General features: G+C 53.8%; 1 protein-coding gene across 4 annotated transcripts in view; it reads left to right on the forward strand.

Annotated features, from left to right (window-relative positions):
* The first annotated feature begins 851 nt into the window (after positions 1-851).
* Gramd4 (GRAM domain containing 4) overlaps positions 852-15,045 on the forward strand; it is a 78,242-nt gene continuing 64,048 nt past the window's right edge. For all 4 annotated transcript variants that reach the window (XM_057792308.1, XM_057792306.1, XM_057792307.1 and 1 more), the window contains exon 1: positions 852-1,033. Coding sequence is in view for 2 of the 4 variants with exons in the window: in XM_057792306.1 (XP_057648289.1) it covers positions 1,005-1,033 (29 nt within the window). In the remaining 2 variants the exon portion in view is untranslated. The remainder of the gene's footprint in view (positions 1,034-15,045) is intronic.

The following is a 15,045-nucleotide window of genomic DNA, read 5'->3' on the forward strand; positions in this document are numbered from 1 at the left end:
AGTTTTGAATTGAGAGGGTAGGAGGTGACTGTTGCAAGTTCAGCATCAACCCGTAGAGGCAGAGCCTTAGGCCTGTGCCTACATGACCCTGGTGGGAGAGGCCGGCAAAGTCAGCAGAGCAAGCCAAGAGGCCTGTGTGCTTCTCTCTCGGCTTCCTCTGCTCTCTAGTTCAAGCCTGAAACTGGCCTCCTGGGTCAGACCCCGTAGGGTGCTATTGGTTGGTTCTCCAACCTGGTGAGGCCTGGGTTCTGGAGGGTGCTGTCTTTACCTGGTCCACTAGTTATCTTTCCGGGAGCTTGTCAACCCTTGTTTCTGAAAGGTGAGTCAAAAGAGGGGGAGGTGTCTATCAGAGATCTCAGTTTCCAAGGTAGTGCCTGGGCTGAAGCAGGCTTCCTATGGCTAAGGTGACATTTAAAAGTGTGTGGAGACATTCCTGGCTAGGTACTGAATGGGGGGACTTGCCCACTGCCTCCTCCCGCTGCAGATTCCACGTCAGTTTCCCAGCGAGGAGCTGTGCTCTGGGTCCAGCCTGGCGAGGCCAGGACAAGTATTTCTACTCAAAGTGCAGGTCACCACTGGCAGCAACTGTCAAGCCCACACACCAGAGCGAAGCGACAGTGGCGTGCACGCTTGCGCGCGACTGTGTCCGTAGCTGCGACTGGCAGGCGGCCGCGCGTGCGCGTGGGTACGCGTGGCGAGGACCCACGTGGGTCACCCAAACAAAGACGGCGCCGCGTGATCGGACCCGCGCGCGCGCGCGAACCAGGCAGGACGGGCAAGGAGGCGCGGGGCGGGGCGGGGCGGCGGCTGCGCAGGCCCTGCCGGGGGCGCGCAGACTCCGCGCAGCAGGACGTGAGCGCGCGACGCGGCGCCGCCTCCGCGCTCGTGGCCGGCACCCGCGGGGCCGCGTAGTCCCCGCTCCCCGGCGCCGCTAGGCTCCCGGGAGGGCGGCAGGTGCAGCGGGGCCGGGTGGCCGGCCAGGGGGGCACCGCAGCGGCGGGTGGATGAGAGTTGGCCCCGATCTCCCCGCAGGGTAAGCGGCGCGCACGCGGACTCCTACACAGACCTGGGCGACGCTGGCCAAGCTCAGTCCCTGCCGCCGGGCCGCGTCCCTGTCTGTACGCTGTGCTGCTCTCACTCGGTGGCTCACAGCGGCGACCCTCCCTTCGCGGACCGGCGCGGGCTCGCCCGGCACACACGCCCCCGGGGCGCGTGTCACGGCCACCCCTCGCGCGCACCGCGGGCGCTGTGTGGGTCAGGGTCCTGCTGGGTGAGAGGCAGACGTCTATGGGACGTTAGGGGCCCAAACTACTTTGTGTGGGAGTCATTAGATGGGTCACCATGCCTAGGCCGCTAGTGGGGGACAGGATGAGGGCGCCGCAATTGTCGTCCTACTGACCCACTCTTGTGGGGGGTGGGTAAACTGGAAAGGGGGAGGGCTCTCCAGGCCGGTGTGGCCCAAGAGATGACCTGGGGGAAAAGTTGTGGACGCTTGCTCCCTTTCCCACGCTCTGCTTTCACTGTGGCTTTTCCCTTTTCTTTTGGACATTAGCTTGTGGGATCCAGGGGGACAGTTGATACTTGGCTGGAGCTTAGGCCTGTGTGTTTATTACAACCGCTAAGGTGGGGTTCTGAGTGGCGGTCCCCATCCTACATTCTCACTTGTCCACAGCGGGTCTGGCACCTCTGAAGGTTGAAGAGGGGCCAGTCTGGGTGTTGGGTCCCCTGTCCTTCCCTACCTGTGGCCCAGTAGTAGGGTGAGGAGCAGGCTTCAAGGGCTAGAGACAAGCCGGTACACCTCGGAGCTTCCCTGTTTCCAGAGGTAGGAGATTTAGTATGGGGGAGACTTTTTTTTAGGGAGTGTTCTCTTCCTTCCTTGCCTCTGTAGATTAGAGACAAATTCAAGTTCTAAGGTCCCGAGTCTCAGCCCTCCACAGTCTCATTGATGCCCAGCTAGGCAGAGGGATTTGCTTTAGGGTCAGACCCAAGAGGAGGGTCATGGTCTGTGCTCTGTAGGGCTTGAAATAAAGGACAGCTGGAAGTTCCTTTTTCTTATATACCTGCTCTGTGACATTGGGCAAGGCAGTGAGCGTCCCCTGCCTCAGTTTCCCCATCAGTGAGTGACGAAGAAGATAAGAGGATTAATGATACGATATAGGTTCCATGCTGGCCAGACACACCCTCGGTCAGGAGTCAGGCCAGGCTGTCCTGCCCTTTGCCTCTCTAGTGACCTAAATGAACCCACAGATATCTGTGGAATCTTCTTTCATTCTGCCACCGCCCAACCTGTTCCCAGGCCCATTTGGGGACACACAGCCTGGCGCTGAGGGTGTTTTATTATCCCTGCCCCATGCTAGGATGAAACCACAACCTACAGACACTCTCTGGGACACCCCAACTTGGGGGTCTCAGTCAGTACGCCTGCTCCTCCCTCCTTCCCAAGCCACTTCTGGAGGTTGGAACCCCCTACCTTTGCTGTGATACTGAATAGAACTCCCAGGGAGAGTGGGCTAGGTACCAGTGACTGGGGGGTTGAATGCCCAGGACCACGTACTTCGTGGACCATCATTTCCCTGCTCTGCTTGTTTTTCCTCAGCTGTCCTGGCTGATGGGAGGGAACGTGGCTATCCTCAATGGTCCCAGTGATGTCTGTTTGAGTTCATGCTAGGATTTATATCTCGCAAGCCGTCCAGGACAGTCTCAGAGTTGAGGTCTGTTTCTACACAGCCTGGGCACCCCTTTAGCCTGTGCCTCCTACCCAGGAAGAGGGGCTTTGCAGGGGTGCCTCTCCTAGGGAAGGACCAGTGGTCTCTCTCTCGCCAAACCTTCTGGGCGTCTCTGTTATCTGTTACCCTGGCTTACCCGGACTGGCGCCAGCAGTCAGAGCGGTTGCCAGTGCCAGCAGCGATGGCCTCTGCTGCCCTCATTCTTGCTGGGCTTCACCTTCACCACCTAGAAAGAGGAGACTCAGACCTGTTTCCTGAATCAACATTTCCGCCTCACAATAGAGAGCGCTCGCACAGTGGAAACAGTGCCATTGAAGGCCCTGCGATGCTCTTGGTAGTGCTGGCATGGCCTCAACATAGCTCCGTAAGGAGAGCCCAGCAGGGAAGTCACAGATGTTTAGAAACACCAGCTCCAGCCATGCCACATCTGGACAGATGCAGAATCCATGTTTGGAGAACCAGAGAGGCTCAGTGTTCTGATGTGGGATCCTTGTGGGCTCTTGTGTTACCTAGTGTCCCTTCCTTCAATGGGGACAATACGTGGAAGCCCCATCCAGTTGCCCATGCTCTGGTAGGGTTTCTCTCTAGAAGCCTGACCTACTGAGCCTTTTACAGGATTGGGGATATTTATTCTGGAGTGAAGTATTTCCAGCTAGAGGCTCATGTTTGGTAGCCATCCTCACATGGGGAGCTGGGCAGGTTCTCCTCCTGAACAGCCCTGCCCCCTCCACTCTGGTGTTTGGCCTTCTTTTTGTTTCAGGATGGGGACACTTAGTGTCTGTGGTGGCGGCAACACCTGTTAGTGGGGATGCTTCTCACTGGCGTACGGTTGGGTCACCTTTTCTGAGTTCCTGCATTCTTCCCGCAAAGTAGCCTGCGAGGGGACAGGCGGCCCTGTTAGCAGTGAGGCGTGTCTGTGCCCACTGATGTAGGTGGCTGCAGGGACAGCTGCTGACAGCTTTGCAATGGGTCACGGGTGTCCTCCGTGGAGAGCTGATAATCGTGAATCCAGGGAGATAAGACGGGAGCCTGCGAACAGAGTCACAGGTGAATGCAGATGAACTTACTCTGAGTAGATCTTCTTTCCCTGGCCTCAGGTGGCCATGTCCAGGGAGGCCGACACCCCAGGGCACCCCAGGGCAGTTTGACCATAACTATAGGTTCTGGAAGGTTTGATACATGAGCCCTGCGAACTATCTGGGGGCTATGGTGGTGCCATAGTGGCTCTGGGGTTGCTTTGGGCAGAACTTGAAAACAGTGCTAAAAAGGGGCGAAAGTCCAAGTCTTCCTCAGCCAGCTGTGGGGAGGAGGTCTGTAGGAAGGAGGCCTGGATTCCGTGTGCAGCCCAGCCCAGGTGGGTGGGCCCGAGGCAGCTGTACCTGGCCTGAGTCTGTGGCTGGTGGAGAGATGTCCAATAAAGCAAAAGAACAGATGTGACAGACCAGAGTTTCCTGGAGTGTCTGCGTGTGGCCAGTACCGAAGGCCTGGGAGGGGACTTTAGGCTGTAAGTCACCACTAATAACATTTGACATCGAAAAGCCATTGTTAAGACTGGTGTTTGAGATATAACCAGGGTTGTGATTCTACTTAAGCCTGTGATTAAAGTCCCCTGTGGTTCTACAGGAAGACAGGAAGTATTGGCCTGAGGGAAAAAAAAAAAAAGAACAGTAGCAGGAGAAAGACGCGGCCCTGCGCGTCTCCCAGAGTCATCTCACCCCCGCACACTTATGCTACGATCACCAGGTGAGGAAACTGAGGCACAGAGAGGGAGGGGCACAGCTTGCTTGAGTGCTGGTGAGGTAGGTCTGTAGCAGAGCTCAGATGTGAGCTTACGTGGTGGCTTGTGGCAGAGCGACTCCAGGGCCCGTGGTAATCCTGTAAAGCTGAGTTTAGAGGGGTCATGTGGCATTCAGGACACGTGGCAGTGTCTCTCACAGGGCCTGGTGACACTCCTGTGAGACATTCTCGTGGTTTGTTTCTGTGGCTCCTGAAGCTCAGGCTGTGGTGGGCTCCATCTCACAATAAGGGTTCCTCCAATACAGAGAAGTTTGGGGCTTTCCCCAAGATACAAGACTTTGCCTCTTTTCCTGTTTGCCTCCCATGTAGAAAGTGGACTTTGTAGAAAGAAAGCCAGGGTCTCTCCACACTCATGTAGCGCCATGTTCCTTGTGTTCGACAGCCTCTAGTGAGCTGTCATGGCATTGTGCTCTGCCTTCTCTGGGTCATTTGGCAGTTCATACCAAAGGGACCCCAGCTTTAGGGTCCATCTGTAGTTGTGCCAGGAGGGACCAAGCACTTTGACAGCTACCGCAGGGAGGGAACAAGACCGGGAGAGAGTTTTTTCAAGTCTTTGTTAAGTGTGATTCACCCACCACACTACCCACCCTTTACAGATACAATTTACTGCTTTTTAAACCATTCATAATCTCGTCAACCATCACCACAATCTAGAGGATGTTTCCAGAATGAGGCAAGGACCGGATAGCTGGTACCCCACTGCCTCTTTCCATAGCTGAGGCCACCACCATGCTAGGTTAGCTATGGATTTGCCTTCTCTGGATTCTTCGTGTACCTGTAATCACAGGGCGAGTGGCCTTTGTGTCAGCTTACCTTGTTCACTGTGGATGTGTTGTGGCCTGTTGCGACCCTCCCAACTCTCCCCACTCCTTCTACCCCCTCCCCATCCCTCCAACACCTTCAATCCCTCTCCACCCTCCAATCCTGCTGACCATGGTTCACTTGTTACTGTTTGGGGACTAGTGTCTTACATTTATTTATGTTTGCATTTGTGGGTACATTCATATGAAGGCCAGAGAACAACTTTTGGGAGTCACTTCTCTCCTTCTACCATGTGGGTCTCCATCCCTAGGGATGGAACGCAGGCCATCAGGTGTAGGTGGCCACTTCACCATCAGCCTCTCACATGGTTATTGATGAAGTCCTTTGCTTGACAGGTTGTCTTCATTTTTGCCTCCTGTCCTTGTTTTGGTCCCAGAACCCCATCCGGGTCCCACATATGTCTGGTTGTCACATCTCCTTAGGCTCCTCTTGACTCGGTTGACTCCTGGAGACGTTTGGTGGGCTGCAGGGCTCTGTGTTGAGAATCCCCTTTTGAAATGTAGATGTTTTTGTCATGATGAGTCTGGGGAGACTGATGGCTTGGGAAGGGCAGCATTCTCAGTACCTTTCAGTGTGACTCATTGCTGTTGGTTACCCCTGGCCTAGGTATATTTGTCAAGAGGCCTCTGTGTCAAGGCCCTCCCTGTCACAATCTTTGGAAGGAATTCACGGTGTATTCCACCACTGAGGAATGAAAGGGGCTCTGTGCTTCCCCCTTAAGGACCAAGGACTTGAGTTATTTGGAATTTTGTGTAGATTTGGCAATTGTCTCTTCTTCATTTAGCCGCTTATTAAGCATTGATTTCTATTCATGCTGATTCGTACTTTACACTTTACCATGTGATTCCACTTGATTCATTTCCTTGCTGCTCTTTTAGTTGCCCCTGGGTCCCGGAGACACTGCATCTCTGTGAGAGCCTGAACACGTCGCTGCTGTTTGGCCCACAGGCTGCTCCAGGTTCAGCCCTAGAGTTTGCCCATTCTATAAGGGAGCCCAGCTTCATTCCCCGGAGACCAGTATCAGAAACCCAGATAGAGGGGGCAGTGGTTGCTACTGGGGTTTGGTTGCCTTTAGACCCTTTCAAACAGAAGAACAGGAAGTACATGTGTGAACTCTGACTCCTGTGTAGCAGCATTGGTTCATGAACACATCCATGCGTGGCCATGTGCATGTATAACAAGGGATGACCAGCTCCAGTCTCATCACCCCATGGATGGTTCTGGTCTCTTCTCCTTGTACATAATACCATTCCATCTCAGCATCGTGGAGTCAGACTCTTTCTCCCTTAGCCACTCATGCGCTTAATCCTTCAACGTCAGTACTCACAAGGTGGGATCGGAGCTGTTACCTTGCAGCACTTAGAGAGAGTTGCCAACCCAGACCTTTCCCAACCCATGTAGTGGGTATGCACTTTGGGCCTGCAGAGCTTAGAGAGGGGCAACCGTCTCCCCGGAGATGCTTCTGTGACTGGTTCTATGATAGGAGGGAGAGACAAGGAGAAGCTGTGGATGGGGACTTCCCTGCTGTGCTCAACAGCCTGGCTGTGGGATGGGCACAGATTGGGACATTCCTTTGAACGTGAGAGTGGGGCTTCACTTTCGAAGGAATCCCAGTAGTCAGGCAGGGGGGAGGAGGAAGGCTGCTGGCTGACTGCTTGGAAGCTTCGAGATCTTTGGCTTTTAATCTTGCCTGGGTCTATCTGCTCTTTGCCTCTGAACTTGCCACTTCAGTAGGGAGGAGTCTCTGAGCACACAAGGCACACCTCCATGCCATTCGGGGAAGTGCCACACATGCGCTGTTGCCACCCGTGGAGGGAAAAGGGAACAAAGTGGGCATTCAGCCCTTGCTGGCTTGGGCTTTTGCTTGGTTCCATTTCTTTATAGTGGACTCGATGGTAGTCACTGGCCTGTCCCAGCTGCCTGTTCAGGTCATCCGCTGCTGGTGCCTGTGGCAGGGTAGGGGTATGCACACACAGAACTATTTTAGACAGGAATTGTGTAGGTTGGAAGTGTGCTGGGTTCAGGCTAAACGGATGGGCAGGTATGGGGGGACAGGGCAGATATGGGGAGCCAGGTCCCAGCCCTGATGAGGGGACTTAGAGCAGGGCAAAGGAATCTCACTATTTCAGAAGAAAGCAGCCAACTGAACAGGCTCAGGAGATGCCTGGACAGTACCTCTATTTCACATTGCTGTCCCCTTGAACCGAGGAGAGACAGGATACTCAAAAGACTCTGGGCTAGGCTCAATGACACTCTTCAATGGTTGGGATTCTATTTTCTGTGCAATGTAGGCTGAGCCCTGTGTGTCCAGGATTAGATGCCACCCCAATCCCTGATGGACATGGAGGTGATAGAGGGGATTTGCGGAGTGTGTGTGTGTGTGTGTGTGTGTGTGTGTGTGATCTGTACTGTCTATACTTGTAGGGAGGGGCATGTACACTGCTATCTATACATACTGACATCTGGGGTTGTTTTTTTTTTTTTTTGGATCTTAGAAGGATTTTTTTTTCTCCCACTGTTGAATACTGATATAGGGAGAGAATTTCTGGTTTCGTTTTAAGAAGCCCTGGCTCAAAAGATCCTAGCTTCATCTGTACACCCAGCCGTTTCTCTGTCCATGCTTATCAAAGACCTGCTCCATGCTGGACACTAGACAGTGCTGAATGTCCCCACTGAAGGGTAGCATGGCTACGTGTTGCCCGAGAAATGAACTGGTAAGCGTGGCTGTGTTAGTGAAGGTCTGTGGTCCTTCAGGGTAACCTGGTTGTCCTACCCTGCATCCCAGGCAGGTTGCTAGAGCCTGTAGCCCAGAGGACACTTGGGATGGGACCCATGATGTCAGGAAGGCATACTCTGGATGGTCCATTGAGTGAATGGCCTAAGGTCAGGGTGGAGAGATGGCTCAGTGTTAAAGAGCACTTGCTGTTCCAGCAGAGGGCCAGGGTTCAGTTCCCAGCACCCACATGGCAGCTCACAACTGTCTGTAACTCCAATTCCAGTGGACTTGACATCCTCTTTTGACCTCTGTGGGTACCAGGCATGCATGTAGTGCACACACATGCATGCAGGCAAAACACTCATACACATAAAATAAAAATAAATCTTTAAAGAAAGAAACCTCAAATTCTCCCCCCCCCCCTCTTTTTTGTTGTTTCTGATTTTTCGAGTCAGGGTTTCTCTGTGTAGCTTTGGAGCCTGTCCTGGAACTCACTCTGTAGATCACGCTGACCTCGAACTCACAGAGATCTGCCTGCCTCTGCCTCCTGAGTGCTGGGCTTAAAGGTGTGCACCACCAACTCCCGGTGAAGCCTCAAGTTCTTAAAAAAAAATACAGATAAATAACTGGGCATGTGTCCACAGAAGGCTGAGGCTGGGGGACTGTGAGTTCAAAGTCAGGCTTCACAGGGAGACCCTGTCTCAAAACAAAATCAAAAGAGCCACAAATGTAGCTCAGTGGTATGGCCGTCACTTAGCTTGTATGAGGCTCTGTGGTTCAATACTCAGTACAGACTAAAACTAAATGAATAAATAAAGACATCCACTTCAGTGTCTCAGAACCCACTCTGTTTTCAGGAGAGGCCTACTACAGCTTGCTGTCCAAGGAGTGCCTGCAAAGCCACAAGCTGGCAGGGGGTTCTTGGCTTGCTCTGTGCCCATTCTTTTGTTTTCCATAGACTTCTAACAGGATGGATCAATCCATGCCCTAGTGAAGTTTTCAGTTAAGTACAGGACCCTTCTGGGTTTTGATGAGCTGGGGACTTGGGGAAGGGACCCTGAGCTAGAGGAGATGATTTTATTTCTTCCCTAGCCACTGCTGGGCATAGAGGGAGATGTATGAGTCATATCCCAAGTCTGAGAAGTGGAAGCTGAGGTTTGAGTGTGTGTGGGCATGGGTGGGAAGCTAGCTAGAAGCCCAGCTGTCCAGAGTAACACCCCTCAGCATGGGAGAAAGCTACACTGTCTGTGCCCTGGAGAGCCTCAGAATATGACTTTTTGGGATCCCATTCTAGCTTCAGAGGCTTGCCCCTTCTTCACCCATTTTACCCAGAGGGAACGGTCAGGGGTCTGATCAAAGAAGGGAGGGGGTCATGTGTCATTTCCCAAGACAATGCTGAGAGGTGGCCAGGGGTAAGTGGTGGTGGGGGGGCTGAAAATGGGGTGGGGATGGGTTGGAGGTCAGAGGTGGTGTGACCTCGAAGAACATGTAACAGGCGTTCTTCGTAGATCCTGGATCAAGAAGGGAGGTGACATTTTGCTCAACAGCTTGCTGAAGAGTGCAGGGGTGTGTGAATCACTTCAAAAAGCATTTCCGTCAGAGGTTTAAATACAGTTGAGAAGGGGGGAGGGTGTGGAAGGAGAGAGGGAGAGTGAAGAGTGGAAGGGAGGGACTCGCAGGTGCTGGAGGTGGAACTCGGAGGAATGCATACATTAGTGTCTGCTGTTGGTCTTCGTGGCCACTGCCCAACGGTGGGAGCGGCCCACGTGCGACGTTACCACACACATCGTTGTCTTTGTAGAAAGGAAATGAAACATGAGTCAGCCGCCCGCAGCACCAGGGTGGAGTCCCAGGAGGGTGGCCTGGATGGCCTCCTACACCCCCTCCCCACCCCGCTGGGAACCCCACTCCCCTCGGGACTGGCGGCAAATGGCAAGGGACAAGGGCATAGTCGGGGTGGGGGGCGCCAAGGGCAGAGAAGGGACTGAAGTGGGTCCAAGCTGCTGGGTTTGGGAGGTCAGGCTGTGTCAGGTTTGGGCCAGGCCATCTGAGCGTTGCTCTCTGAGCTGGACGTTGAGAATTGTAACTTGCAGAGTGGATGGCCTGGGGACTAGATGGGATTCCCTAGGAGAGGCAGGCCCTGTGATCCAGGTCTGCCAGTTCTAAATCTGCATAGGACGGTGAGTGCCAACAGGTGCCAGGCACCTCATGTGGCTGTTACTTATCAGGGCTCGGGAGGCCCAAAGGACAGCTCCCTGAGAGGAAGGCAAGCATTCTAGCCCCTTGAGACCAGCAAAGCTGTGTGGATGAGGGGAAGACTGGCTGACTCCCAGCATAGCCATGGGTGGGTGCTCTGTGTATGTTGATGTATTGGGGTGGGGCAGGGTGGGATGCTGATAGGCAGGAAAGGGGGAGCTGGGCCCTGGCCAACTGCTTTCTGGGCTTTTACAATCCCCAGCTGACCTCCTGCAGCCACATAGGACTGGCCATCTACAGATGGGCCCGGGCATCGGGGTCCTCAAAGCCCTTAAGTTGCTCTTTATTCCTCTGGCCTCCTGCCTAACCTGCTCCAGGTACTCCAGCTCTGGCCCTTTCCTTCTCCCAACCCGGGGATACCATAGTGACACTTCCCTTAGCCGTACATCCCTGTCACTTGGGCTAGGTCTTGGTGGTCCCACAAGGTGTGGGGAAGGCATTAGATTGGATGAGTCTGGGTGGCAGTTGTTGGCCCTGACTGACTAGTGCCCAAGCCCTCTGCCCTAAGTCATGCCATAGTGGTGGGACCTGGAGCAAATGGCTGGGCCTCCTGGAGTGTATTTCATTTTTTTTGTCCAGAGTGAGGCCAGTGACCACAGAGTGCTTGCAGGCACTGAGACGTCATGCAGAAAGGGCCCCACCCAAGCAGTGTCAGCTGTGAGACCGAGTAGAGCCTGGGTCTGCATGCTGCAGGGCAGCTGCTGGGTAGAGCAAGGTGCCTGCGACAGTGTTATAGAAGGGAGCCTTTCCACAGTATGGGACCTTCTTCGCAGCTACCAAAGCCGTGGAACCACCACCATAAAAGGAGAGTCCTGGATGCTGGGGAGTACTGGATGTTGGGGAGCTCTGGATAGCAGAATCTCTGCCCTAGGTAGCCCAAGGGCAGATGGCAGTATGGGGGCTGGGTTGATTGGGCCCAGGGGGAGATACCTGACGCTGTCCTAGGCAGAGTGAGTGGGGCAGGGGTGCGTGGAGGAGGCTGCCATCCCCCTACAGTAACCTCAAAAGGTACCCTGTGGTCTCCACAGTGCAGATGAGGAAGTGGGTATAAGAGAGGTCCCACCTTGCCTTTTGGTAGGGCCCACTCTCTTGCCATCCTGTTACCCACCTGGTTTATGTATTTTCAAAGCTCAGCCCTGTCTTCGCTCTTGTTCTTGGGCATGGGCCTTGAGGAGTAACCCTCAAGTCTTTCAACGACCCCCTCTCCTCAGTCTTCTGGGTGACCCCCACCATATGCACTCCTGAAGGTCCCCTTGTATCTGCCTGAACCTCTTCTTTCCCCTCCCCTCCCCTGGGGAACCTCTTAGCAGACAATGTCTGCATGGTTGTCAGATGGTCACATAATCTCCCATTCCTTCTTATGACCTTCCCACCACTTATTACATTGGCACGATATGATTGATAGTAGGAGATTGATATAGTCTCGTGGATTCTGTGCTGTAGGACTGGTTTAGAGAGGTCAGGTTCCTTCCCCAAGGCCAGATAGCCAGAAAACTGTGAGGCCAGTAGCTCCGAAGCTAGTGTGTGCCCCACTGCTGACCTGAGTGGCTGAGCCAGAGACTGGTGTAGACCCCAGGCTGTCATAGACCTTACTTTGGAGGAGAGGAGGGCTTCTGGGAGATGCTCAGCCACCAGTTCTGGATGCCACCACTGACATGACCTGGGGTAAAAGGACTTTACTGATTTAAACCTGAATTCACTGACCTTCCCAGCACAGTCAGACTGTTGTGAGTTGTGTCCCATGGAAAGGTCATCCCCACCCCTCCCCATGAGCTAGGCACAGTCAGAGACATCAGGTGACATTGATAGGCTCTCAGGGCTAGCCCCAACCTGAGGACTGGACAGTTTGTCACCCCCTTTTCCCATTGCAGTAGGTGCCACGAAGGCAGGTAACTCCTCCCCTCTGTGCCCAGCAGTTGGCCGAGGGCCTGGGACAGACATTGAGGACACTGTAATGTCTGAGGAGAGCCCATTGGTGCCCGTTGCCTGAGTACAAATCCTGTCCCCAGGGCCTGGCTCAGCAGGCCACCGGGGCTTGTCTTGGCTGTGCAACAGGTATGATGCAGTCTCTGTAGGATCCTGTTGCCAGGGGATGGAGGCCAGCTTCCCCTGTCAAACCCCATCCCCAACCGCTTACTTAATTGACAAATAAGTATTGTTCCTTTAAGGTAGGCAAGGGTGTATTTTTTTTTTCTTTTGTAATTGAGTATTTAATGGTAGGATTGAAAATAGTCCAGGGTGTTGCTGCACTGACTCAGAAAATTCAATGGCTACACTGGGGCCTTGCTCATTCATGGTGGGATTGGCTGATGCAGAGGCCTGGGGGTGGAGGCCGGGTGGGGGCGGGGGGAGCCTCAGCTCCCTATGCTTGTCAAGGCATGCCTCCCACCGCGAGGGACTTAGGGTCCAGTGGTTTACATGGATGCTGTAATTGGTTTTCACTTCCAGGCTGCAGGAGGGGCTGCTGGCTTCCTGCCTTGTTGCCACCTCTTCCTGACACGGGAGTTCGTTCTGCTGCGTGGAGTGTGAAGGATTTTAGTAGCAAAATGAACTCGTTATGACCTATTTATCAAGTGTCTCAGAATCACTTACACGAATATTTTGTCCTAAATTCCGTGTAATTAGAAGATAGAAACCCCTGCTTGGCCATTATTTTGGTTCACCAACATAACCTAAATTAGAGCTATCTCTGCATGTGTTTTCAAAAGAGGAAAGTGTTTGAATAACGGCATGAAAGGGATTGATCTTATCTACTGTGCTCCCAGATGCCAGAGAATAATGGAGTTGCTTAAGTAACGTGGGTGCTTGTCACCTCTGTTTGATTTGTTGGTGTTTTCCCTTTACCAGCAACAGAAAGGGAATAAACTGGAGTGTTAGGAACCCCGACTTCAGGGACCCTCACCAGTGTGTTCTTTGTCCCCAGACCTTGAGGAAGAACATCTCCCTTCCTGGAATGCTCTCCCAGCAGATGGTCTCCTGTCTCCACTGCGCATTGAGAGTGAGGCAATACGATGAGGAAAGGGATGTGTGGCTCTTTCTGCTGTTTTCAGTGGCCTCATACTTGTGGGCCCTACCCTATGTGAGGGCAGGTGGCGACTCCTTCCCTACCCTCTGAGGGGTGCCCACAGGGCAGGTGTAGGTGCATCCACCTAGAGTTGCCTGCAGTGGTAGGGCGGGTCTTTAAGAAAGAGGTCTGGGTTTGGGGAGATGGCCCAGTGGGTAAGATGCTTGCCATGCACATGTGAGGATGGAGTTCAGACCCCTAGCACCCACATAAATCAGAGAGGGAATGCAGCCCGCTGTAATTCCAGTATGCGGGAGGCAGAGACAGGACCTTGAGCAAGCTGGGTGTGGTGGACTAGCCAAATCAGTGAGCTCTGGGTCCACTTGAGCAGCTGAAGGAGACACCCAGAGTCCAACTCTGGCCTCCATATGCACAGGTACATACCACAGCTTGTCTGAGGAGCCTGGCGCCTGCCCGGTCAGCTTTCCTCCTACCTGGCTGGCCCCACGCCCTGGTCCTTCCTACTGAAGAGGCAAACATGGTCTTATCAGACAGGGCTGGTTGGGTGGGGGAAGGAGAAGAACCAGGACAGGTGTAGAAAAGCATGCAGGTGGAGGGGCCAGGCATGTGTAGGCATGCTAGGGGTGCATGGCTTGAGGCATCAGTGGGCAGGTGAGGGGTCAGAGGGAGGCTTCTAGGTCTTCTGGGGCTCCAGGCAGAGGAAGAGTTATTCTCTGGGTCAGGAGAGACCATGCGGGCAGCTCTAGGAAGGGCAAAGTTAGACAAAGGGCAGTCAGTGCTGATGGGACAAGAGGCCTGGGGCTGGAGATGGAGGCTCTGCTCTTCTGGTCCCTCATGAGGCAGCATCTCCTGGGAAAAGTAGAGACCCCCTACAAATGCAAAGGCATAAGGAACCAGGCTGGGAGGGAGTAGGCAGGCTCCCAGGCTCCCTACTTTGACCGTCTTGTGGTCTGCTGATGTGTGTACACACCACGCAACAAACCTTTTGGTGTGGATCCAGCTCCCAGCTCCTTTCTCCTGTGCCCACCTGCTACAGGTCACACAGCCACAGAGCAGAGGAGTGAGAGATGCAGCGTTCTATACCCCCCCACTAGGACCCAGGCCCATAAAATGTCCCCTTCCCTGTGTCAGAGTGACACCAACTCTGCCGCCGGCCCCTGGAGCAATCCAGAGATGATTCGGGCGTGCGGTATCAGCCAGTAGAGCAGGTCTTAGCCTACTTGCTTTCCCCTCTTCCCACTCTGGCTTTCTGCTTTGTGACTCTCTTTAATGCCACATGAGATGGGAACACTGCCCACCCCCCCTGCCCCTTGGACACCTGCATGGCCAGTCATGTAGAACACTGTGTTGTCAGTGTAACAACCATCATCTTCAGACAGCTAGGGACAACTTGCAAGAGACCCCCTAGATAGGGCCTGTTGACTGTTGGCATTCCCTTATAGAAGGGAGCAAGGGGAGCCATTGGACCCTAATCTGAGATCCTGGCCACTCCTGAATGTCCCAGCCAAAGCTGCATATGATAGTTACAGGTGGCTTTGCTGTGGTCTGGGAAGGGGCTCTAGTATATTTGGAATGGAAGGCTAACTCTAGGGGATCCCACCTGTGCAGCTGTGGGGAAGTCACTGTCTATGCTGAGATAAGACTTTCCAATGTATGGCTGTTTGGGAGTGACCCACAGCCTGTTAGTGAGACAATAAACGCAT

Source organism: Chionomys nivalis, chromosome 17, assembly GCF_950005125.1.
Source record: "Chionomys nivalis chromosome 17, mChiNiv1.1, whole genome shotgun sequence".
NCBI lineage: Eukaryota > Metazoa > Chordata > Mammalia > Rodentia > Cricetidae > Chionomys > Chionomys nivalis.